The 26,288-nt window shown below is 44.5% G+C and overlaps 1 protein-coding gene across 1 annotated transcript in view; it reads right to left on the reverse strand.

Annotated features, from left to right (window-relative positions):
- The window catches only part of gpc3 (glypican 3), an 89,237-nt gene extending 63,383 nt beyond the window's left edge, over nt 1–25,854 (reverse strand). The window contains exons 1-2 of the mRNA XM_061236323.1: nt 25,269–25,854; nt 15,842–16,003 (exon numbers count right to left, since the gene is read on the reverse strand). Coding sequence (XP_061092307.1) covers nt 15,842–16,003; nt 25,269–25,425 — 319 coding nt within the window. The 5' untranslated portion in view covers nt 25,426–25,854. The remainder of the gene's footprint in view (nt 1–15,841; nt 16,004–25,268) is intronic.
- Nucleotides 25,855–26,288: the final 434 nt, after the last annotated feature.

Below are 26,288 nucleotides of genomic sequence, written 5' to 3' on the forward strand. Positions count from 1 at the left end.
TGGGTACAAATGTGTCCTTTTTCCAATCAAAAAAGGTATAAATTAGTTATTGGTATTGGCTAGGGGTACAACATTATGCACCTATAGGGTACCAGCGGCAAGCAATTGTATCTTTTTCGGCATCGCACCTTCTTTCTAAGAGTGTAGGACATGAAACAAAGGAGTAAGACTGAGTCAGTGAATAGACGGCAGAAGCTCAGTTATCCAGCACTGAAAGGGGAGGGGAGGGAGTGCGTTAGGAAGGGAGCGAGGGCGTGATTGACAGCACCCTGCTGCTGGATGTTCCCGGGATCCCCCTGAGTGCGTTCTGGTCAGTAAACAGCCACTGCATGGCAACAGCCACTCAAATATTAATGGTGCCAATTTCCCCTGTCGGCCACCGCAGGGGCAGCAGCTCTGACACGCTCAGACCTCCGCGGCGAGCCGCGTGACGGGAGGGGTCACGGGGCGAATACTACACCCCCCCCGAAACCATTCTGTCTCCATCCAACGTCCTGCAGAAACTCGGCTGGAGTTCAGCGGTATGCTACCAGGCACAATGACAGAAGGGGCCAGCAAGGAACCGAGCTTAACCGTCTCCCTCTCCTTCTTCTCCACTCCTCTCTTCCTCTCCCTGTCCTCCTCTCTCTCTCTCTCTCAATCCCATCATGCCCACAGTGAAGAGATAAGGAGTTGCTGGTGCTTAACCCCAGGAAGATCAATACTACTAATCTCATTTTAACTCTCTTCTCTCAGTCACGCGCTCAGCCTAATACGGGGACTAAATTGAAATATTATGCTGATTTTTATGGGCCCTTCAGAAGGAGGAGCTGGCAGCAGCCCGTGCCCCCGTGTTTATGGGTCCTGTAAAGTGGCTATTTCAGTTTCTCAATTCAGCGGCGAGCCGCGACTCCCCCGGCCATTTCATTCCCCCGCGGAGCGACTAAAGAAACGGCTATTCGCCAGACCGCGCAGCCTCCCTCCGAGCGCGGGGCCCTGCTCCCGGAGCTGCTCTGCCCCAGGCTGAGAGGCGTAAAGCGGGGGAGCGAGAGGGAGTAATGGAGCTCAGATGCAGCCCTCCTCCATCACTCCACTTAGCCCCTGTCTGCGCTGAAGGCTGGGGGCCAGGGATGGGGGTCCGTCGGGAGGAGGAGGAGGAGGAGGGGAGGTGGGGAGCTCCTCTTTCCTCCACCCAAACACATCATTTCACCGCGGTCAGCGAAACAGGGAAAACGATCTTATCGAAAAATCAGTTAACAAGGTGCATTTAAATGAAATCACCCCGGGGGGTATGATGTCATATCCTGTATGATTGGTTCTGAAACACCACTATTAAAGCGTCTCCGCACTTAGAGTGTTGTCCAAGCAGACTCTATATCCATAATCACAAAACATCCCCTTTGTTCTCTGACAAAATGTTGCAGTTCTTACAGACACCAGAAATTCCCCCCAAAAAAAGAAATTATCTCCCTCTGAATTCCCAGCATGCACCAGGGAAGGGACACTCTGCCCCCTGGGGGTTCCCCCGACTCGCTGACCTACTAACGTCAGGCCAGTCCACACACCCCCTCAATTATTCACAAGGTCATGTTTCTGGAGGAGGGCTGTTTGCGTTGCTAAAGTGCGCAGGGACTCTTGGACCAGATAAAACTAAAATACCACCCTTATCCAACACTTCCGTCCCATTTGCCAACCTCTATTCAGCCTTTCCACTTTATTACAGGAAACGCATGTTATAGAAAAAACATGCAGGTAGAAAAACCCAGCCGAGTCTAAACTGCCATTGTACCATACTAATGGCTCTCCTGAAATATTGGACTGTATTCTGACAACATATTTCCTGTATAAAAATCTCACAACATTGCATATCACAAGAACAGATTAATTTCTTACAGGCTGCAGGCTGTGATGAAAATGGCTTCAACCAAACTGCTGACAGAAGTGAATGTAAGAGCCCCTGTCCGTTGAATATTACACAAAATGGGAAATGCTCTGACCTACAAATACAGACAGCTCAATAAATGACTTGGGGTACGTTTTCACACCAGCCAAATAGCACCTCATATCAGCAGGCAGCACGCGTCTTCTTTTAATCCTGCAGCAGCAAACCTCACGAATTCCAACCCATTTCATACCATTTCGCTGTTTCAGACCAAGGCAGCAGGCAGAATACATGCTAACAGCACTTTATTTTATCCTGGTAAAATGGCCTGAACACCCGACAACAGCTTTTGAAATTTGAAAGACTGCAGTCATCAAGGCTGTGGAGGTGTTTTCTGTCCGTTGGCCTGGCTGTACATGCCTCACATTAAGAAACAGTGATTTAGTCGGCTTGGCTGGTAGCGGTCGTCAATGCTGTTACAACAGCAGGGCCAAGTGAGGACATTCTCAGATTGTTTGTGTACAATTGGCAGGATTCGATGCCAAATTCTTCATTTAATGAGAAGAAATTGTCTCTTCTGGCAGGGGAATAGGTCGACTGCATTTTTCCCAAATTATGTTCTTTGCCAGCCATAGAGGAAGAGATACAATTAGGTCACTGAGCCAAATACCAAAAGCTCCAGCCAAGGGGACTAATACTATGAACATGAAACTGCAGGGGTGATGTTGCCTTCCGTAGTCAACAATCACATGCTCACTGACTTGCATATCTGAACTCCACAGGTGTCATCAGAATTTTCATAAAGTGTGTTTTTTTTTATATATATATAAAAAACTGTGCAAATATTTCAAGCAGAATATAACAGTAAATTTTGTTCCTCACACCTGGATCTCTTACACAATACTTCTTACGTGCTGTTACGACTTCCGACGTCATTGACATTGTTGCATAAACTGATCAATAATTCAAAGACATGCTTAAAATATACACATGCTGCTATGCTATGGGGGGGGGGTGAGTTGGCAGCATTGACATCCACAGTGCAGTGGGGTCCAAGTGATGAAAGATTCATAGAACGATCTGTAACTGCCCCCCAGGAAGGACGATTGCCCTCTCCCTGCCAAGGAGGCGTGGGTGTCAAACAGAGGCGATAGCCAGTGCTGAACGGTGATGAAAATTTAATGAAACTCTGGAATTCCCTCTCCCTTCCTCACACAGTCACTCATTCACTTACACACTCAGACACTCCATCACAGCTGTACCTGTCACAGCATCACTCACATAGCAGGGGCACCTACTGTCTGGCTGGAATCCCTGGTGTAGCCTCCAGTGTGTAAATGTGTGTGTAAACGTGTGGTGTAACCTCTTGTGTGTAAATGTGTGTGTAAATGTGTGATGTAGTCTCTTGTGTGTAAATGTGTGTAAACATGTGGTGTAGTCTCTTGTGTGTAAATGTGTGTGTAAACGTGTGGTGTAGCCCCTTGTGTGTAAATGTGTGTGTAAACGTGCGGTGTAGCCTCCTGTGTGTAAATGTGTGGTGTAGCCTCCTGTGTGTAAATGTGTGGTGTAGCCTCCTGTGTGTAAATGTGTGGTGTATCCCCCTGTGTGTAAACGTGTGGTGTAGTGTCCTGGGTGTAAACGTGTGGTGTAGTCTCCTGGGTGTAAATGTGTGCATAAATGTGTGGTGTAGCCTCTTGTGTGTAAACGTGTGGTGTAGCCTCTTGTGTGTAAACGTGTGTGTAAACGTGTGGTGTAGTGTCCTGGGTGTAAAAGTGTGGTGTAGTCTCCTGGGTGTAAATGTGTGCGTAAATGTGTGGTGTAGCCTCTTGTATGTAAACGTGTGGTGTAGCCTCTTGTGTGTAAACGTGTGTGTAAACGTGTGGTGTAGTCTCCTGGGTGTAAATGTGTGCGTAAATGTGTGGTGTAGCCTCTTGTGTGTAAACGTGTGGTGTAGCCTCTTGTGTGTAAACGTGTGGTGTAGCCTCTTGTGAGTAAATGTGTGGTGCATCCTCCTGTGTGTAAATGTGTGGCGTATCCTCCTGGGTGTAAATGTGTGGTGTAGTCTCCTGTGTGTAAATGTGTGTGCAAATGTGTGGTGTAGTCTCCTGGGTGTAAATGTGTGGTGTAGTCTCCTGGGTGTAAATGTGAGTGTAAATGTGTGGTGTAGTCTCCTGTGTGTAAATGTGTGTGCAAATGTGTGGTGTAGTCTCCTGGGTGTAAATGTGTGGTGTGGTCTCCTGGGTGTAAATGTGTGGTGTAGTCTCCTGGGTGTAAACGTATGGTGTAGCCTCCTGGGTGTAAACGTGCGGTGTATCTCCCTGTGTGTAAACGTGTGGTGGAGCTTTATACTGCCAGCAATCTGTCAGCCATTTTATTTTATGAGGCTCCTGAAAAGCCATTTCTACTGTACTGCTAAGCTCCATTAGCCCTGACTGCCCCAGCTTTGCTTTGCTTTATTTCCCTTTATATTGCCATCACTTTTTGCTGCTTCATTTTTTGAACTGATTCTTTTTTTTCATTTTATTGCTATTTTGAGCATTTGAAGCTACTTGGAAATATGCTGAAAGGTACTTTTAAATCTCTTCTTTTTATTATGACCATTATTACATGTGCTGACAGGTGCATTCTATGGGGTTTGGACACAATTATCCCATTTATTTAACCAGGTAAGGCCAGTTAAGGATATGTTATTTCTGCAGGTTTACAATGAAAGCCTAACACATGACAGGAAATTTGTTAGGTTTCGTGTTTTTCATATCCTGTATTCTGCCTATGTTGTTAGCGTTTTCGTGTTTTTGTTACCTGCGTGTCTCCCTCTCACTTCATTCATTCGTTTCACCAGTTTCACTCCCTGATTGTTTCCCCACCTGATTCCCATTCCCTCTTGTTACCTGTGTATAAAAACCCCTCTGTTTGTGCAGTTAGTTGCCAGATTGTTATGTGTTTATTTCATACTGTCCAGCGTTTTCGTATTGATACCTGTTTTGACCTGTTTCGGCCCTGACCATCGAGTTTAGCTTATTCCTTCTGCCTTGTTCTGACCCGTAGTTTTTCGGCCTATTTCTGTTTCGACTTTCGTTTCTGGATTGTGTTTCTGTTTAATTAGCCCGTTTGCTTTTGCCTGTGACCGCGACTATTCTTCGGATTATCGTCAATACATCTGTTTGCTAGAGATCTGACACTTTGCCTGGACTATCGCTTACGAACTGCCCTATCCCTGCTATAACTGTTTGCTGGCTATCGACCCTCGCTGTACCAACCTACCCTGAGAAAATAAAGACCTTATTTTCTAAAGAAATTTCATTGTGGTCTCGCTATTGGATCCACCGTTCTGAGTGCCTGATAGAAATGAAAAGGACAGAAGAAGACCATGCCATGCTGAACAATACAGAACTCTGAAACATGTTGAGTTATGGCCGGACAAATCAAATAAAGAAGGTGAATCTTTAGATTAGTCGTAATAACATCTACGGAAGAACCAGACAATGACCGGTTCTTCACAACACAGACTAGGAGAAACTTATCTGGCTTTTCTCAACTGTCATCACCACTGTCAACACAACAATGCTAAGCTACCTAGCTTCCTTCTCATGTAATACACACTAAAACTGTATCACACTGTCAGGCTGGAACACACATCTCATTGCGCTCCTCTAATGTGAAATGGTACTAGTACAATTTTACAGTTATGAGGTGAAGAAGAATAAAAAACAATATTCTTTCAAGAATGAGAGAGAAATATTATCCTTGACTATAACCCTGCGCTGCACCTGAACCCCCCATGTGGACACAGGTCAGGTGTCACCAGTAATGGGAAATGATTACACTGCCAATAGAAGAAAAAAAAACAAAGAGAACGAGAGAGAGAGAGAGAGAGGGAGAGAGAGGGAGAAGGAGGGAGAGGGAGAGGGAGAGGAAGAAAAAGAAGACCAAGATGTTGCAGCACTGATTGCCAGTGCTTTTCTCAGTTATTAAATAAAGACCATAAAGTCACTAATGGAGAGTTGCATTATTTATGATTTTGCTTTTATGTTTTGTGTTTATCATTTTATGCTCTGTGCTTTGTGTTTCAATACCCATTTCCCCACCCCCACGTTGGAAAGCCCACACAATGAGCATAATGGGAGACGACATGACAACAGCTCTGAGGAACACGCAGAAGAGGCCGAAAGGCCACTGAACATCACTGTCTCCGCTGACATCGCGAAGTGAGACTGTCTTTGTGTGCAAACTTATCATCGAAACAATTTCACTTTGCTCACACATGCGGCACCAATACACACAAATAACCATCTATTTATAAAGAACGCTCTGTTCCATCAATTAAAGGGGGGGGGGGGGGGGGGTGCAAAATAAAGAAATAAAACATCTTTTTGTGGTTTTTTAGATCAAATATGACACATGAATACACATGAAGAGGAAGAAGAAGTAGCTCACAGAAGATAGAGATATACCGTAGGCTGAGGAATATATGTGGCATTGACTTTGTCTCAAATGAACTATGATGCCCCGAGGTTGAAGATGTGGCTAAATATATCACTGTGATACAGTATCTACAAGAGCCTGACATAATGGCAGTTCAGAGAAGATAATAATTGGCTCTTCCATGACAATCCATAACCCTGACTACAACCACCGAGGGACGCTAGTCACGAGGAGCGGTGAATGAGACTTGAGACAAAGGAAAGACACAGGTGAGCTTCAACTCCCACCAGGTGGACCAGCCTGCAGGGGAACCCGCCTAAAATAAGGGTGCACGAAAAGGTTGAACGGTTTCAGCATTTCATGGCAACTTTCTGCTCTTAAATATTTCATCAACAAAATATTAATCACATCATTTTTCCTGGCTAAATTCCCAAACCTGGCTCTTTCAGCCTGCCACCTAATCACCCCCTGATTTCATTGGCAAAAAAAATGTCCTCTCCTTTTCCACCTCAGCTGATGTGTGGTGAGCGTTTTGGTGCAAAATGGCATCGCCCGGGTGGGTGCTATACATCGGTGGTGGTTGAGGCGTGTATCGTCCTAATCACTGTAAAGCGCTTTGAGTGTGAGAAAAGCACCATATACAGAAAACTAATCTATCTATCTGATATAGTATTGCTGGTGAAGCCATGAGTTACAGTTAAACAACTGAACATATCTTCTGTGAACATTTGTGAGGCCCAACACAGCACTGCCAAACAGCAGCAAAGCCTTGTGATGCCAAAGCAACACTGCTCTGTCCGGCTTTAAACTCTTAGCAAAAAAAAAAAAAAGACTCATTTCTTTTTGGGGTGATAAAGCTGCCATTGAAGATTTTCAAACGTGAGGTTTAAACGGATATGCAAATGAGCCCCATGCAGTGTGTGCCAACCAAATAAATTATCAGCAGAGACACAGCTGCGAAAAAATTCGGTAGAAATTTGGTCAAAACAGAAGACAGACACCACTACTGAAGAAAAACAACAACAATAACAACAACAAGCTGCTTGAGAAAACAGTGTCCTAGCTAAAGAGGGAGGGGCAGATCTTTCAGCAAAGAGTCGTGCACTTTTAGAGCTTCTAACTTTTCCTGTAAAAGCAAGCAACAGTCATTTTAGAACAGCACCTCGACTGTGCTGTATAATGTGTCATTTCACCAGGTCAAGATGTTTGGAAGGGTTTTTTCGTGAGAAAAGAGAGGCAGCCTGTTTGAAATGCAGAGCCACGGACACAGGGCACAGTTCTAATGAAGGGGCGCAGGAAAAACACAGATTTCAGGTGTATGAGAGACATGGGGCAGGGGCAGGTGCTGCTGTGGACAAGACTTTAGCAGGTTTCCGGAATTTAGTCTTCGAGAGATGGTAAAAATGTCTCCCAGGAGTTTTCAGTAGATGAGAGGCACAAGGATTGAAGCACAGGTCTCCAAATACCCACGCAAACAGAGATGAAGCAACAGTACAGCATGCTCTGGTGTGCTGGACCAGCATAAAACTCATTCCTTCCTTCCATAACAGTAATTTATTTATCAGCTGACCCCCACACCCTCCATCTCATGCTTATCTCCGTGTACCAAAATAGAGCCGGCCGTTTATGTGGCCAGTGGACAATACCAACCCCCTTCTGCCCCATGCGTAGGCTATATCACTCTACATTATGTAACTAACTGCCATACCATAGATCTGTTCATATGGGATCAGACTTTGGTCAAATACGTAGTCGTTTTGGATTCAAATACATTTCTGGGTTCAATTGATCTTGCCTGATGCAATTGAGCCAACCGAGGTGCGGATTGCAGTATTTCATAGGCTCCAAGCAAGCTCAGTAAAGCATAGAAAAGTATTTGAACCTTAAACAACTACGTATTTGACTGAGGTCAGTATAGGATTGCATTGCTTATGAATGAGCTGGGTGTCAGGGCAGAGTTGAGCTCCAAACAGACATGAGTGCCATCCACTGCACGTACACTCAGAGTAAAGCACTCCGAGAGCTGCACCTTGTTTAACTCTGTCCATTAGCTCTGATGCAGTTTTAGTGCTTTGCCCCAGACCAGAGCGGCAGTATAGCATAATGGCCAGGCAACTAGGCTTGGAACCCTTGAGCGAGTTACTTAACCTGAGTTGCATCAGTAAATCTGCACAAATGGAGTGTATGTTTTAAAAAAGCGTAGGCTGTTTAAGTGCTTCTGTTAAACGCCTGAACGTAAATTTCCATTTAAACATCCTGGCCGGTCCGACGACCTGTACCTGGATTGAAGCGGAAAGCCCTTAGCTCTCCCGCCTGGCACGTTAGCCTCACCGCAGTCCGCATTAGCACCTCCTCATAAAGACGACAGGCGGTCGGCGCTAATACAATCGCCTATCAGAAACACGCTGCTACTTTAATAACCCTCCCTGGATTTACAATCCTTCTGCGCCCCCTCTCCCCCTCTCTCATCCCAGTGCATACCAGAGAAACGGAAAAAGAGGGCTCCAAACGATTTCATGTCCCATCTCATATAAATTTTCATTCCTCATTTGTACACGACAGTGCAGCAGAGCAGGCCCCTCTGACCCCACTACAACCAAGCTAATAAGAAAGGATTAGCAGAGCACGGCGATTCAGTTCAAAACGAATTACCGAGATGGTAAAGAGACATGGTTATACATGACTATGGCCGGTTTATCTCAGCTTATCGGGGAGAAACAATGCGAGGGAGGGGCTCGCTCAGGAACTGCGTCTCCTTATATCCGCGGTCATTAAGGTATCAGATCCCCCCCGGGCCACCAGCGAGAGCTTAGGCCGGCTCACAGCAGGCAGGCTCTCTGACACTCGGCTGCTATTGGGCTATCTGGACATTTCAGCTGGAAATAATATCACCCCAGAGGAAATGCAGCGTGGGATTATTAAAGGAGAGTGCAGGGGGAAATACAGCCATCTCCTGAGCCGGACCACAGACACATTTACATATAGACACTCCGCAGACACATTTAGGATGGAGCAAATATCAGGAGGGGGATAACCAGCAATGGCGCATGCATAGACTGTCACTGTTTGCCGTTTGCTAAGTGTATACCTCTCTCCTGCCACGTTCAGCCATGTTTGTGCCTTCAGCATGCACACACTAGCACTGGCAGCTGCATGATATCAAATGAACGTGGATCAGGTACTATCTGTAACAAGGATGGGATAACCCAGCGTGGAGGGCATACCCAAACATCACCAGAGGGAGAGCTGTCTGCCTTGTGTCTGAATGATACGTCGTCCTCTGACCAGACACTGATTAAAGGCTTGCACCTCATCGTTCGTCCATGATTTTTGTTGGTTTTGTCATGCCATTTCCATTTTACCTTTGTTTGAAGACTGGCTCTCCCTCTTGCCACTGCTAAATGTTTTTTTTTCTGTTGCCAACATTCAAAAATGTCTGCTTGCCGATTCTCATGAACATTGCGTTTGAGCAATCAGTACTGTTATGTATTGCAAACTCTACCCCAGTACTTCACAGGCCATTGAAAAGTACGACCTGTCTACACCAGCAGGTAGAAAGGGGTATAGAAACAAAGTCGGCACAGTTTCTTGGAAGTGGAAAACCAGAGTTTCCAGAGTTCTGGAAAAGTTCCTGAATTCTGGAAATGGTTCCTGTGGTGGAAAAGGGCCAATCGGGTTCAGTGAAATCCGTCTGAAGAGCAGAGAGCAGAGATGAAGCAGACGCTGAGGTGGTGATGAGCCGTCACACTGAGAACTGTTCAGCCTCATCAGGCACAAGGGTGAGGGGGGGGTGGGGGTGGCTTCCCAATTATGCTCCACCCACTGAGCTACAGATGTCCCCAGAAGTACCCTAAACTTGACGCTGTGAATGTCTGCAGTGTCCATCTCTGCATTTACCTCAGCGGGTCCAGCTGCAGTCCTGCAGGTAAAGGTACATTCCTAAACCACGCGGTTCCCTTAAGTCTGGAGGCGTTATCAGTGCTCCCCTTCGACCTCAGCGCTCCCAACGGGGGCAGCCGTTCGGCACCATACTGACTTTAAAGAGGGCCAGGGTTCCCCGCAGTGCCAATATCTGCCTCCCCGTTTCTGTCCTTCTGGGGACTGAAATTCAAGGGAAAAAGGATGCCCCGCTTCATGTTTTATCTCAAAAACAGAGCACAAAAGACAAGACCGACGATATCCATCCTCGTTCTCCCACAGCCAAAACCCCTTCCCATGTTTATTTTCCAGGTCTGTTTATCTCAAAATGCCAAGCTCTGTGCCCCCCACCCCCACTGTGCCAATCAGCTCCCATATTGTCACAGACACTTTAAAGTACCTCCACGGCTCCAGTGGGAGAGCCACTATGGCTCCGCGTTCTCTTCTGAAAGTCCCAGTTTCACGTTAAGCCGCGAAAAGGCAGTGCAGTGTGTGGAAACTGCAAGACGCACTTCAAATCCCCACGGGGGGCCTCCTCTACCTTCTCTGACAGGGAAGGTACACTGTAACCTGCAACCCCCTTGGGGGGCCGCAGTACATTCTCCTGCAGGGACACTAGGCTGGAACCGAGCTCATTTGTGCCTATTGTTTTCCACCCCTTGACAATCTCGTCGCGAAATAAAAGATTGTTGCTGTACCCAAATGCCCTGCTATTCATTTCTGCTGTCAGCCTCCTCATGCAGATATTAATAACTGCACACTCTGGGGTGTGGGGGTGTGGGGGGGGGGGGGGGGGGGGTGTTGTGGGGTGTTGTGATGGAGATCGCATTGCCTCCTATTTTTTTAATCATGGGCTTTGGCAACAGTATAAATGTTAATTTATCTTTGAGTGGCAGGTGTAAAGCAGGAGCGTACGTATCCCTCCTCTCTGTCACTCTTCCCCGTCCCGCTGCACTGGGTTATAATTGAAACTCGCACTCCACCTCCTCCCCCTGGAGTATCACTTCTGGCCTTGTTATCCCCCCCAACTCAAATTAAACAATTAAAGCTGTCCGTTACTTTGATGGACACACAGCGGCACCAGGTATTACGCCTTATTAGCCCTTTGATGTCAGGCTTCGGCTGAAGGACTGCCTGATCTTATCAAGAAAGTGCTTCATTTTCCGCATCTGTTAATAAGCATTTATCCGTACGGCTATAGAAAACGGAAAGGTACATTGGGAGGTGCCTGGAACAGCTGCTCTTTCTTATCTACTCAGCCTCGATCATTTACGCGATCTCAAAGTCTCAAAGTTACCTTCCTTTGAAAAGCCCATGAATGGCAGCTGAAGGTAATCTTTGTATCCATGTATGAAAGACTGCATCATGCTCTAATCTGGCATTGGTGGGTATAGCTAAATAATAGGGAACTGATCCGGAGTAATTGGTGAAAAGAAAAACCTCCAAACATCTCAGCCGGCCCTCAAAAACAGAATTTTGCACCCGAACTGTAGTTTCAACTTGGTTGGGGTCTGGTCCATTAGAAGGGATAATTCAGTTTTTTCTCTGTCGTTCTCCAGTAACATGAGGAGGCGGTGACAGAATGGAGACAGGAGAGACGGGTCTCTTGTGACCATGGTAGGTGTTGAAATGGACAATGCAGCGGGCTGAGGGTGCATTCAAACCGCAGGAAGGGTCGGGGTGACCTGTTCTCGCTCCTCTTCCGACTGCCAAATCTGACATGCTCAGGGGAACCGAAGGGCCGCTCGGGTTCAGCCGTCGTTTTCGAGACCCGTCGGCCATTTTAAACTTGCCCCGGCACATCCTCCGAAGACGTGACAAGCCGGCTGAGAAATATACAATCAATTATTTAAATGTTCTGGTGAGTGCCTAAATAATTAGATAATGGAATAGCTGAGGCAATTACGGATGTGTGGAAACTGAAGGGGCGAAAGTGCAATGGAATGCACTATACTGCTGCGGTAATATCTCAAATGTCAAAAACAGCGCACACACACGCACAGACACACACACGCGCGTACCACACACACGTGCGCACAGCATGTGGAATAGTTTTCCAGGTCTTGTAGCAGAAGGAGAGGCCCCAGGGGAGTCCAGATTGACTTCATGCGGCACTGGATGCTCTCTAGTCTTTTACATAAACGGGGAGCCTGAATGGGCTGTTCTTGTTATATCCTTATGTTCTTGCAAAGTAACGCAAGCATTAATTTTTCAGAATGGCAGGACACACAGCTACAATTGACATTCCCTATGGAATTTCTTGGCAAATTTAGCTTGCGTGGACAATGATGTGCCAGCTCAATCTTGTTAGTCAAACAAGCAACATCGAGCTATAGCATTAGAGGTCTAATAGTATTATGGCAAAGAGCTAATATATGAATATATATATATAATATAATATAAAAGACAGATTGCCTTTGTAGCATGATTGACTTGGAAAGCTACCTAGATATTCTGTTGTTTAATTTTACAGCTGACTTTTATTTTTACAGATAAAATTATACAGCTATGTTTGTCTCAATTACATGAAGACTGAGCCACATTACAAGGAAGCTTAAAGTATGTGTATCACAATGATCTTGCAAGAACACAGGGCCTACACTATAGTACTACAGTATCTTACCCAATGAAACCCCCAGTGCTAATCCAATACTGAACTCCATCTCAGATATTTGTTTATGGTTTACTTAGATTTTCAAATTATGGTTTAGCATGACAAGCATGACCAAAAGGAAATCTCACCAAATTAGTAAAATCAGTCATAGCCAAAAGCTTTTCTCTGGTGTTTGGTACAGTACTGGGATTTTTTCCAAACTTCAGTTCAGTTTATGTAGTGCAATAAATTATCCAGTATCAAATTCTGATATCACAGCAGCAGAATGACCCACAATAATAAAAAGGCATAAACTAGTCGATATTTATAATTTATAACAACAGTGATAGCCTAATTCGTGGGCTGATTAATAAATGAAATGTGAGGGAGAAAATTATTATTATGTAAATATTTATCCATTTATTGGTTTCTGGACTTTTGAATCTGGGTCAACTGCCGGTTTGAGCCTGGTCCAGCTGGTTTGAACCTGGTCTGGCTGGTTTGAACCTGGTCTGGTTGGTAAGAAGCTGGTCTGGTTGGTTTGAACCTAGTCCGGCTGGTATGAACCTGGTCCAGCTGGTCTGAACCTGGTCCAGCTGGTTTGAAGCTGAGTTGGTGATGGTCAAGCTGGCGATAAATGTTTGAGTAATTAACCCTGCTAGTAAGACCATGCCCTACTGGTGGACCAGCTTGGCACTGAAAACAGACCATCCCCAAATGTGGAAACTGAAGCCGAATTCGGTCTCGATTCGGAAGTTGGAATTTGCACCAGGGCAGTGACCTGCAACATGATGACAAGACGCTATCGTTGCCTCCAGCTATTTTTAGAGACACTTCAAGGGAATGATTCACTGCCCCGAGAACGAGAACTTTCAGCTGGATACACACTCATCCGCAAATTCATCGATTGAGGTCATGTGTGTAATTTAGCCGATTTTCTGTCAAAGGGCTCCCGTCGAGCACAATACTTCCAGGGTACACATGTAATGCCTGATTATTTAAATGCGGCGTAAAATCTGAAATTGCTTTTCCGCTCGTCCTTTAATTTGTTCTTTTCATGACCTTGTTGCTCATCCCGTGGTGACTCTCCTCCTCTGCCAGATCTCGACTTCCTCTGTGACTCATGGTCTTTCTCGTCTCTCCTCCTGCTCATGAATATCCAGTCTCCCCGCTGTCTTTGTTGATCAATGTATCCGATCTTCGCTCTGTTGTTCTGTATCTCTGATCACTCAGGGAGTATACGGTTTTACCTAGCACAATCTGAGCAGTCAGAAGTATTCTCCATGTTCCATCTTCTTTTAAACAGAAAACATAATATGCTACTTTAAGCTGCATTGATGTAAGTATGGAGAGTTTGAATACTTTCCAAATGAAGATGCAAGGTAGGGTTTCCTACCTTGGCAATGCCATGCTTCAAACTCACTGGATTATCAAAAATATACAGTATATGTCTTGAAATACAGACTTTGGTTTAGACTCCAGAACTTTTATAGTCTTGTGGGTGATTATAAGGAATTCATATCTCTTCAAATGGCCTGAGATTTCTAACCCCTATAATATACTGAAGTATTCACTGGTCTTTAACCGATCAACCTAACTATCCTTTTACTCTTTTAAATGGAACTATGCCTCTTTTTAAATGTTTTAAGTTGACACTACTCTAATAAAATCGCATTTAGGTTTTTACAGCGGAGGCACTTTACGGTTGCCAAATAACAGATAACAAATAGGGGAAATGCTCTGTCACAGTCTGAAGTGTGAGAGAGAAGAAGCTCAAAGAGAGAGAGAGAGAGAGAGAGAGAGAGAGAGAGAGAGAGAGAGAGAGAGAGAGAGAGAGAGGAAGGAGGGCTTGGAAAGAGAAACAGAAGGGGGATAGATGAAGGGAGCCCTTTGATCTCTGGCAGAGGAAGTTCAAACAAAAGAAGAAGAGGGGAAAGGATTGGAGAGAGAAAAGGTGTGCACTCAAATCCCCAGAGAGAAAGAGAGAGGGAGAGAGAGAGGGGGAAAGAGAGATAGAGAGAGATAGAGATAGAAGGAGAGAGAGAGAGGAAGAGAGAGAGGAAGGAGAGAGAGTGTGGGAGAAAGAGAGAGGAGGGGAAGAAAAACAGAAAGAGAGAAGTCCAGGATGTTGCTGCAGTGATTCCCTGGGCTTTTTAAAGAGGAGTTTCTCCAGACTCCAAAAGCAATTAACATCGATCCACTTCTAACAAGCCTTTTGTCTAACCACAGTGGCCAACTCTAATGTTATTAGTGTAACACAAGGAAGACAAGCAGGTTCCTTCAGTCCGCCTCATACACATCTTATAACTGACAAGTCAGAACGACATATTTATCGATCTCCGCGTCTCTCCCTCTCCCTACTCCCCACTGGTGTCGAGCTGTCAGCCTATCAGCCACCTACACACAGGTAATCTGCTTACATGCGTACCTCACACAGGTCATTTCTCACATTTTGATGGACTGCTACCCCCAGGAGAATCACCAGATATTGATGCTGTTGATAGTGTTTGGCAGCACTGCAGAATAACGCAGACGGAATGGGGGCTACCATTTCTTTCCCTGTTGAGGCACAGCTGCTGTAACCTAGAAAAAGGTACTTAACCGCTGCAGTGAGTACTCTATCTAGCTGTATAAACGGATAGTCAGAAAAAACAGCATCTGCTCAATGTGCAGAATTGTTAGGGATAACTGGGTGTGGCGCTGCTATGGTGCAGGTTGGATTGTCTGGTGGGGCACTGCAGTTGTGACCATGACCAAGCAGAACTACTTCAGAAAAATATCCAGCTGTATTATGGATTTTATGTAAAGCTGTGTAATTGTGATTGCGTGTCAGCTGTGTTACTCACTCAGAATACAAGAATGGTAAATAACACCTCTATGTTGGCACCTTAGCGGGATCTCTGCATTATATACACATATTGAAATCCGTTTAGTGTCTCCATGTTCGAACACAGACAACAAGCTCTCAGCACAAGGGGATGATCTCGGGCATTGCTCGGAAAGGAAACGCCTGCGCACTGAAAGTGAACTGCATACGCGTTTACCTTGGAAGACGGCCGCGTTCTGTATGATGAGGAGCTTCAGCGGGGCGCTGGAGGCCTGCACACTGGACTCCATGTTCTGCCGCGCCACGACCAGGTACCTCTCCTCCATCTTCCGCGAGCAGCAGGTTGGGCCCCGGGCCTGGCATACCTGCAGTTCAGCACCTGGCCAGCGGAGGCAGTAGAGAGGGAGGGGGGGGGGTGAAGACACAGTTAGAGGCAGCTCCATAAACGCTGCTCCAGCTGCGATATTTCTGCTCGGCTCTCCGTTCAACCCACCACCACCACCCCCCGTCCCCAGGAGAGCTTGTTTACCTAATGATGGAGTCTGCGGCTACATATGAAGTCAATTCACTTGTTTTCCTTGGAGCTGATTGCCAATTCAAACACGCTTTATATAACACAACAAGAATCTGTCAGGCACCCTCAAGAGATGAGCAGATTTTTGCATGCTGGAGACTGAAGGCTGAACATTCAGTAAAATGGTTCCGTTTCACATACCTTTCTTTCCCACAACGATACCAGATATGATAATCAACCTACAACAAAAATATCAAGGTGGAATTTTTTTTCATCGTATTCGGGGTGCGTAGCACAATTTTGTCAACACACTTCCACCTCCCTCCTCTCTGGGGATTATGTCTGAAATCTCATGGTAAATATTCCCACAGACAAAAAGAAAGAGATTGTGCATTCTAGGAACGGTACGAGGTATTCCAAATCTCTTCGTCATGGTGAATGTAAAAGACTAAAAGATGGGCAAATGAAAAGGTGAATAAATAGATTTTGTGGGGATTCATGGGAACACTTGCGCTTGCCACAGATGAAGAGAGAGACTGAAATGGCAGGAGAAAAGCCGATGTAGACAAGCAAGTCTCAGACTTCGAAAGGGTGTTTATCGAGAGCGAATAATTGATTTCGCAGGCTTCTTCTGTGCAGGCCATTGAGGACAAACTGAAGTGACAATTCAGATGAAAAAATGTATCCGGCAAGACTATTTGTATTTGAAAAGATTTAATGTCAGTGAATGAAATGAGAAAAATTGGACTGACTGATCAAAATTAATGGTGACCTTACCCAGGCTTTGTGCTTCAGCCTGTTGTGCAAGCTAACCTTCTAGAATGTTCCAGGTCTCTGTTCCTGTTTCAAAGCCAGCAGTTGCCACTTGTGAGGAATTAATTCATTTAGCCCACAAATTATTTGCTTTATCTTAAAATAACCGAGGGTTTTGAGGGTGTGGTGAGCAAAGGCTGTAAGTGCCATTTTCTAAGTTTTACAGGAGAGCCAAAACAAATGTTTGAATGAACCAAGGTTTCTGGTGAAATGTCTTTCAATTTGTACCCTTATTTCAATGTAGTTAAGGGTGGGACATCATATATTTTGCCAATGGATAGATCTCATCAAGAGCTTTCTTTTGATATATAATACTCATTTTGGCCCAAAATGTCACCAACCTTGAGCACCAAACCTTCGATTTATGAGTGTTTACAAAGAAAACAATATGCTGTGCTATTAAATCTCTTCTGCTGAGCTTCTCTCAGTGTCCAGCAGTGCGTAGGTGTGAACTGAACAGATAACTCTGATCTCAGGCACCACATCATTCCAGAAGCAAATATGAGTCTTAGCCAAAAACTTTCATGAACTCGAGCTCCTCCCCGCTCTCCTGTTAATGCTGAAAACGAATGAGGTTAACAGTGCATACGACTAAAAATAAAAACAGAAAAGGGCCGCGCATGGGAAATGTCTGACCTTCATCCTGACACTGCAATATTCCAATAAATTAAAAATAACTAGATATTCTGTTTTTTCATATTAGTCATCTGCATTTCCCTATAAAATAACTACAGACAGAGTGTGCTGGGTGCAGAATACTAAATTTCCTTGTAAGCATAAGTGTCTGCTGGTGTGATCCTCATTCCAACTGCTTTTTCTGAACAAGCCCAAGGTGTCAATTCACTGCTTATTCATCTTGTCGAGTCTATTCTTATGAGAATACACAATGCTGGAAAAATCTCCCCTGATGTTAGCTTAGGCCCACAGGAGAAAAGAAAATCTGAAAATCCACCAAGATTAACATGTAAGGCAAGACACCCTGGGGATTCTGGGTAAATGAGTCCCGGGCTAATGCGCTTCAGAGTGACATTCCGCTGACTGACTGTTTAAACAGGCGGGAGACGGGACAGGAGGATAAGGAGATGAGGGAAAGAGGAAACAGTGGGTAGGACTGAGACAACGTCACTAAATACTGACAGACTGAGAAACTACAGGAAGCACAAGCTCACAAACCTCCTACAGGCGTGAGCAGGGAATCAGGGAGACAGGCGCACAGAAGTCAGGAGCATGTGCACTAACACAGAGAGACTCACACATACACTAACACACAGAGAGACTCACACATACACTAACACACAGAGACTTGCACATACACTAACACACACAGAGACTCAAACATACACTAACACACACACAGACTGACACATACACTAACACACACAGATACTGACACATACACTAACACACACACACAGACTGACACGTATACTAACACACACAGATACTGACACATACACTAACACACACAGACTGACACATACACTAACACACACATAGACTGACACATAAACTAACAGACTGACACATGCACTAACACAGATAGACGCACACATGCACAAGCACACTAGTTCATCATTGCTTTGAAGTACCAGCCGTGACATGTATCTGCATTAGAATATTCAGGTAATAACATTGTAATGACATATTTGTGACATTACACCTTAAAGGGTAATTCAATTACTCAACATACCACAAGAACATCAACTGTGTTCTGTAGGATTAAAGCACTGTTGGTAGAACCAAAACAAAATGTAGCAGAATAAAGAGAGGAGTGCCAGAAATAAACGCAGAATAGAAGTTGTGCTGAGGAACGCACTGCGCTGAGGCAACAAGGGCTTATTCGACCTGTCTGTGATCAGATCAAACACTGGAATGAAAAGAAATTGTCGGGTGGCTTTATGGAATCAGTTGGCTAAAAAAGTATACCATCACAGGAGACGTTGCACATCTAATGGAATCTATGGAAGGCTTGGGCTAAGAAAAGTTACCTTCACAGAGACGTTGGCTCATAGTACAGAAGGTATCTAATGTCAGTCTGAGGGACTGGTAGCAATGTTATTTAAGCTGACCGTTGGGTCGCTAATTACAGAAGTATATTGTTCAGTCTGAGGGACTGTGCCTGTTTTCTCAGCTGAGCTGAGTACAGCTATTCAATGCAGAAAATGTGTGCCTTGGAAGGAAAAATGATATTTCATTGGATAAACTTACATGACCATATCATGTACACGTGGGCACCAAGTCCTGCAGTATGTTCAGAAGTGACAACCCATCCGGTCAGCCTGCACACTCACTGTGCGACCCTGAATCATCGTCAGCCTGCACACTCACTCGCGACTTTCAATCAATGTCTCACCATCAATCACTCTCTCTCTCCCGCTTTCCATTTTCCTGTCCGCTCACCCGTTTCCTCTGACCCGTTCCTCTTTCTCCCCCCTCACCATTCCCTCCTGCCACAGATCACTCTGCTCCTCCCCCCATGTATTCACTCCTTCTCTCGAACGATAATATCCCAAAGTGGGCTGAATGGCCTGGTCCTGTCATTAGGTACAGTAGTCTGCGCTCAGGTTCACACTGACCGTGTTCAAGAGCACATCACTCACATTGGATGGGACCACTTCAAAATGGTTTCAGATATTTCAGTGGGTGTACCTGACCCCGTATTAAACCATTTGCATGAACTTCTATTTCCATTTTAAAGTATATTTCTTGCTGCAGATTGTTTAAAAAAAATAGTATATATGTTTTGCTTCATGCTGGAAAGCATTGATCATGGATGGATGCACTGTTTGGCCAGGTGTGAGTTTACATGAAGGTAATGTCCATATTGTACTCTATGAAATGAATAAACACAATCATACCCACATACAGGCATATCTTAAAAGTAATCAGGAATTTCTTCCATAACACAATCACAAGGATTCATAGGGACACTGCGTACAGTACTCATTTATCATTGTCATATAGAGCGTAACATTTAACACAACTTGGGAATTCAGAGCACTGCCACAATTTCCAGTGCCAATTATACAGTCATTTGTATGCAATTTGATTTGAAATAAAATTAAAGTAATATAAGATATTAAAATGTTGAAAAGGTCCTCAGGGTTATGAATTATAGATCAATGACAGCTTTCTGCAGACAGATGTGGTGCTTCTCAAGTTCAAGAAATGTTATTAAATAAAAAAAACATAGTTAACCTAGAAAGATAAATACTAAATAAACCTCAAACGAGTCTATAACACCATTGTACACTGGAATGTTGATTCCTGTCCATATTCACATTTTAAGATAAGCAGAGATGGCTCTATTTGTAGTGTAATTCCGTTGTGGCTAATCAAGCTACTCAATAATTTGTACAATAAGATTCACATCAGCACGACTGGGGGAACTATTGTGTCCTTTGGCAGCAGTTAAAGCAAGGCACCTAATTTAAAAAGAAAATTCTGTGAAGAGATATTGTTATGAACTACAACATAGCACCAATATACCAAAGAAAACTGCTTTCTGCGCTTGTCTCCGGAGTTACACAAGCTGGAAAGGGCTGTTCTGGGGCCTGGTGCAGGAAGGGAGAGTGAGGGGTGGGGCTACCTTTCAAACAAGAAGAGCACAGGCTGGTCACCGGTCCGATCTTTGCCAGATCTCGGACATTAAACAGAAGCACCCCACCGTCAGTGTCAGATCAGCTCAATCTCATTAATGGAACAGCAAACCTGCATGAAGCTCAGCACACCAAACCCCAGGGTTGATCTCCTTGGTTGCCATGGTTCTGTTTTAGGGTAATATCTGTCGGTCTCTCATTTGCATTATAAACACTGGAGGACGATACAGGCCCAAAGTCTGGCTGGAGTCCCACTGTGGAAGGAGCCCAGAACAGAAGGTCGGACCCAGGCCCTCCCCAACATTAATTACCTCAACTCAGCTTGCAGAAGATACCAGCACAGCAGGCCTGAATCTGTGCCATGGCAATTTCTGTTTTGATGATCCTTTATCACTGTTTGTCATACTAATCATACTATGAAGGTATGATTAGATAAGATAGATAGACAGACAGTTCCATGCAATCCTTGCTGCATAAAACCTTCCAGAATATGGAAATCATAATAATAAAGTTCAAATGAAGTTTAGCTCCCCTACTTTCCATTGTATTGATGAACCAATCAGTGATTCGATGGTGGGATCCTGACAAATGGACAAATGTCACTCACACACATGGGGAAAGGATGACGTCGTCCAAAGGATGACACTCTGATACGACTGTATCTCTTCCAGTTTACCCTGAGCCTGGCCCAGTCTGAGTTAAAATGAGGATCTGATTAACCAAAATTTCCAATCTCGCTCCCACTTTATACCTCTCACCTTCTCGTTTCACCTGTTATTTTCAGCATGGTATCTTTAGCATTTCTCTATGAGCGCATCTCAGAGGAAGCTCTTTGCACTTGGTTCCCCTGCCACCATATTCAGTTTGATGAGTATTCAGTGCTAGTGTTCTGTCTGCTCCTGTTACACAACCAACCGCCCCTAAAACATCCCTCCACCTGTCCTCTTCCTCCTCCCTAAGACCAGTCTTCAGGTCATCCCAACTCCCACGCAGTAAAACACCCGTTCCTCTGAACCACCCAACCTCTTTCCAAACCACTGCAGCCCACTGAAAGCAACCCACCAAGCCTCCTATCTCAGTCCTGGAGCATTTGTGAGAAAATCTTTCTCATTATGTGACTTGGAACATTAAAATATGACTCCATAGATCATAAAAGGAGACTTTCTTTGGCCACAGTTTTAAAGCAGAATATACTTCACTAACCTAGCTAGTATGCAGCAAGAAGATAAGACACAGGAGTATCAGACCCAAATTGCTCTGGTTTCACGTTACCCGCCTGATAATTATTGTCGCACTTCTGATTTAGATTACAACTGTAAAGTAAAATGAAAATTTGTGCTAGGGAGTAAATGTGTTACCGTACCCTTTTTTGGAGGGGTGGTTGGTGAGATCTTTTGCAGCAAACAATTTAATTTGTCTTCAGTCAACTGATTGCCCATAGGAATTTCTCAATTCTGAACAGTGCACTCCCATTTGCATTTAACAACACACTTCACACCTAAGTGATACATCAGTAGCGGCAACATTAGAATTGCAAAGTAAAATTTGAAAATAAAACCTACAGTATCAGAGGAAAGGGACAGCCACAACATTGGACCCTGGATTTCAATGTTTCCCATCATTATTAAGGCTGCCCAGATTCATTTGCAGCACTGGAGAGCAGTCTGTGCTCAGCGCCCAGACGCCGGCTTGTTAAGTTACAGCAGGGCTAGGGGGAATGACACTCCCATATCAGTCAGGAAGGAAGATTAAATAGCTGTCTTCTGCTTGTGACTAAACACCAACGTTTTCAGCAGCAACCTCAGCGGGGGGGGCGGGGGAGGGGGGGGGGGGGTATTAACAGGGCGTTGCTGCAAATGAGCATGCATGCTCAGTCAACCTACCCTGTATAAATAAAGGTTAATAATGGCGAGGGCTCTTATAATGACAGTAACCAGCCTAGCACCTGAAATGCACTTTTGCAAGATGCTTTGGCTTAAGTGTCTGCCAGATGACTACGCTGTTATTGTAAACTGCAAAGTGGGGAAGGCGCCCCTGACATTTAGGTCAGGGCTAATTAAACTGGGCCGTATTCAAAGCCAGCCACGTCTTCCCTATCATTCTTCAGGGATATTAGTATTGCTGGAGGATGAAGCCCACGACTCCCAGGATAGTGCATAGCCACGTTCTTCGCCCCGCCTGAATATTCACACTACATTTAACACCAGTCTCTAAACATGACTGCTGCCCTACCTTTGCCAAGAACATGAATTGCTGATGAGGGAGAGGGGAAGGAAAAAATAACCTTCAACACTTCCCCCATCGGACATGATACTAAAACATCAAATTAACACTGCCAGCCAACTGTGTTTAAAACGCAATAAAAAGCATTTATGTATATGATGAATCAGAGCACAAGCGACACGCACGACAAGAGAACCATTCTGGCACCGACTTCAGTGTAGCGGGGTATGCAAATGTTTTTTCCGTCTTAAAAGGAATGAATAATAATAAAAAAAATGTTTCATGCATGTTTCACTGCAGATCAGAGAAGCCAAAAGTCAAAAGCTAACGCAACGCAGCTTTCACAGTCTTAATGTATGACCAATTATAACTTTATTTCACTAATTAATAATCTCTAGCTTTCCCCCAACAAGTACTGTTGACATATTGGTGAAAATACCAGTAATGGCTTTGGAGTGATGAAGGTGTGAGAGACGCTATATCGACGCTAAGGCGACATTGGGGCAACATTGGCTCAGGCAGTAAGAGCAGTCGTCTGGCAGTCGGTGGGTTGCCAGTTCAATTCCGCCCAGGACGTGTCGAAGTGTCCCTGAGCAAGACACCTATCCCCAAAATGCTTGTGCCTTGCCATGACTGTGTGTATGAATGGGAGAATGAGAAGCATGAATTGTACAGCGCTTTGGGTAAAAGCGCTATATAAATGCCTGTCATTTACCAAGAGGCAGAGAATGAGTTGCTGTCCCTCTCAGTGACCTCAGTTTAAAAGGACTTTCAGTGTCTGAAAATAAAGACACGTTCAAAAGAAGACTGTCATCTCTAATTTTCTGCTCTCTGTTTTCTGCCATGCAGATGGGAGGAGGGCTTTTCTGTTTGTGATACCCAGGAGGGAAAAAAAAAGAAAAAAGGAAAAAACAAATACCCTTCAACTCTGAAGACGGTGACAATATAACTTCAAGAACAAGGCTACATGATATTGGAACGCACTAATGATGTGTACTGTCTGTGCTGTTAAATCGTGCTGTTGTGATCATGTATTCATTCTGTTGTGTTTTTAGCTTTTACTGCTGAACTCTTCAAATTCACAGAAGTGCATTTCGCCCCATCAGGGACTACGCAGAAAAGTGTTCTGAGTAATGCTTTAATAGGCTGTGCTCTGGATCAACTTGCTTTCAAGCAGAATATTTTAATATGTAAATGTAATGTTTCCTAGGTATTGTAAATGTCCATCTATGGCCAAAATAACATAAAACTGTATAAAACTGCCTACTGCCCACTGTTAAAAACCAGCTAGGCATTTTATATCTGCGTGTGTAACTGAAATGTTAAATTCCAAAACAAATAAGTATGTGTGAAAAAATTATGGAAATGCGTAGAAATGAATGCATAACTTCCCTCTCCTCAGTTCTCAGTTAATTGCGCCTCACGCTGACAGCAATTCCCAGGATTGCAGTATTGGCTTCGGTTCTTCTGGTTCATATTTTCTCTGTGCGATCTTGGAGAGACTGACTGCTGCCCCGGTGGAAACAGAGGCGCTGCACTGCTGCTAAAAATGAACCAGAGGGTGTCACTATAGCCCCTGGGGTACACGCACTCCTCCCCAAAATCTCACAGGCACAGCAGAAAGGGCCAGAAGAAACAAAACCAGTGACCTGACAGGCAGGGGACATGAACGAGAGAGATGGATGGATGCTGGAGTTAGGGCTCTGAGGAGAGAGAAACTGCAATTCAGGATTGGACCTAAATTCTCTTGATAAAGTGGGATTCGTGAATAAAGATAGGATATTTATTTGTTTATGTATTTATTTATCATTCATTTCGGGGTAATCCCATAAAATAACAGGATTTACACCGTAAATGCCAGTTTTTCACCGTTATCGTCTGGATATTTTTACAATGTACACACAATAGTTTAATGTTTGCGCAAATCAATAACGGAAAGGGGTTATCGCTGCAGGCGAGTTAACACATTCATAATCGGATGACGCTTCGCTCATTTTTGCATGTGGGCTTCGAGAATATGCAGGCTACATTGTTTTAAAATGTTTACATTTACTGCAGATTCCACGTGGCAACAGGTAGCAGTTTAAATCATCGAACTTACTTCTTACGAGCCACTGGTTGAGGCAAATATAGTGCGCACCTATGAAACTACACTAGTGCTAAATTGACCTTCTCGTCGTCAGCATTTGTATTACTAAAACACCAAGTAGTAACAATGTCTATTCTGTGGTTCTCTAGCCCCCTGTGTGTTTTTCCCTGTGTTTTTTTATTTATTTATTCAGCATAACCATGCAATTCGTGTGTAAGCTAGCTAACATTGCCGATTGCATTGTAATTTAAATGCGAAATCACCACACCACAGTTACGCAGCTATCAGCCAGATTCGGATTGTCAGGAATCGGTCAGGTATTGCGGAGTTGACAATAAAGTAAATTGCAACAAGATGCAAACCACATTCAACAGTTTTAACCATGCCAGGTCGGAACAGTGTTTACCTGAAACAGGAGTCTCGGGGGTCCACCTCACCCCTGGGTGTAGGAGCTGGAAGGACGAGCGAACCACCTGGCAGTTGGGAACCTGTCCGCTCGGCTGTGCGAACGGCAGGAGCGATGCGCACAGCAGCAGCACACCTGACACTGGAGTACCTGCCATGGTACGAGACCCAAAGTTCGTTGCAGGCTTAACTGTTTTTTTAAAATCACTTTAACGGTTTATTTAAACAGCAGGACCTAAACAGTACTGAAACCAATAAGCGCTTATTTTAACAGTTGTTTCCAGTGGTTATTTTTCCGTGAGTAACACCGCTTCTTTACAGCACATTCCCGCGATAAGCATATGGCTCTCCCCGTCAAAATTGGTAAACCAACCAAGCAACAACTTCTTCATCTCCTTGTAGGCTGCAAAGTACTAATACCACGTCACCTTCAACGCCATTACTCTTGCGAATTAGAACAAGCCATTCTCATTGAGTGCAACGACCATTCCAGTTCAGCAGCACTGCTGCAAGTAGTCAACGGTATTATAAACTGCAATTGAGAGCGGAGTTGCATGACTCGAACTCCCCCTTCACTCCTTTCCCCAGCGCTGTTGCCGACTGACTGGCGCTGGAAACTGAACTACTAAAAAATCGCAGGACAGACTGCGCGCAATCGCCTTCAAGAGCGCGCTCACCAAATCAGACTGTTTATGACTGAAATAGCTAACTCAAGTCCGTCGTTTCCACATTAACTCTCCAAAAGTGAAAAGTTTGGATCGAACGGAATAAGCGTGCCAAAGACAGTCAAAACATATGTCAGTGTAAGAGTATTTAAAGTGCACTCATTTAAATGTAATAAACACATACGCGTCGATTTGGGGGAGACAGGGAGATATGTCACCCCAATGTTTCCACGAATGTATTGCTAGACTAGGTAGTATTCCTGTGAGACTTGACATTTTACACGCGAGATTAGGCGGTCCAACCAGTAGTGTCTTCCCAATTTGAAATGAAACGTATGCCTATAAAATAATTGTCC

This window comes from Conger conger, chromosome 3, assembly GCF_963514075.1.
Source record: "Conger conger chromosome 3, fConCon1.1, whole genome shotgun sequence".
In the NCBI taxonomy this organism is placed as follows: Eukaryota; Metazoa; Chordata; class Actinopteri; order Anguilliformes; family Congridae; genus Conger; species Conger conger.